The following is a 734-nucleotide window of genomic DNA, read 5'->3' on the forward strand; positions in this document are numbered from 1 at the left end:
CCCAGCTACTCCCCTCCGGCAGCCCCTAAAAAGGGGTTGCGTTTTCCCCTGATTTAGCCCCCTCCAGCCACTGATGAGGTGAAGTCTGCCCCATCCTCAGCTCACTGAGACCCCATGCCATGCCCCACAGCAGGGCAGGGCGCTCGGTGCCAGCCCCAGGGACACCCCCGCGGGGCACAGGGCACTTACCCAGCTCGCTGCTTTTTTGACTTATCTGAAATGCCATCTCGGGACATGAGCTTGTTGAACACGATGATGCCAACCAGCATGTTCACCTGGGGCGAGAGCAGCGCTGGGCTCAGGGCTGGGTGTGGAGCCCCTGGGGAGCTGGGACTGGGGGGGATGCCCTGCACCAAGGGAGTTTGGGGGTCCAAGGCTCAGGGGTCAGCTCACCAGCACGATGACAGCAGCGGGTCCCACGAAGGCGTAGAGCAAACCGCCCTCCAGAGAGAGCCAGCAGCTGCAGGGGACCGTGGCATGTCAGGGGCTCACAGAGAGGGGACTCCTCTGTCCCCAGCCCCTGCTCCCAGCACTGGTGCCAGCCCAGAGTGGTCCCCACACCCAGCCCTTTGTCCCCCCTGTCCCCACATACTAGCTCGCTGTCCCATAGCCTTTGGTCCGCGTGAAGCCAACGGAGACTGCGACCACGAGGGCTGGCAACCCTGGAGAGGGAAGACAAGGCTGGAGCTGCAGGGGGTGGCATCACTGTCCCGTTTCCCCTACCCTCCCCCCTC

The 734-nt window shown here is 64.2% G+C and overlaps 1 protein-coding gene across 1 annotated transcript in view; it reads right to left on the bottom strand.

Annotated features, from left to right (window-relative positions):
• Positions 1–185: 185 nt before the first annotated feature.
• Positions 186–734, bottom strand: part of BAI2 (brain-specific angiogenesis inhibitor 2) — a 10,402-nt gene continuing 9,853 nt past the window's right edge. The window contains exons 19-21 of the mRNA XM_010000601.1: positions 593–662; positions 394–460; positions 186–275 (exon numbers count right to left, since the gene is read on the bottom strand). Coding sequence (XP_009998903.1) covers positions 186–275; positions 394–460; positions 593–662 — 227 coding nt within the window. The remainder of the gene's footprint in view (positions 276–393; positions 461–592; positions 663–734) is intronic.

The sequence above is a fragment of the Chaetura pelagica genome, unplaced genomic scaffold (genome assembly GCF_000747805.2).
Source record: "Chaetura pelagica isolate M959 unplaced genomic scaffold, ChaPel_1.0 scaffold676, whole genome shotgun sequence".
Taxonomy (NCBI): Eukaryota; Metazoa; Chordata; class Aves; order Apodiformes; family Apodidae; genus Chaetura; species Chaetura pelagica.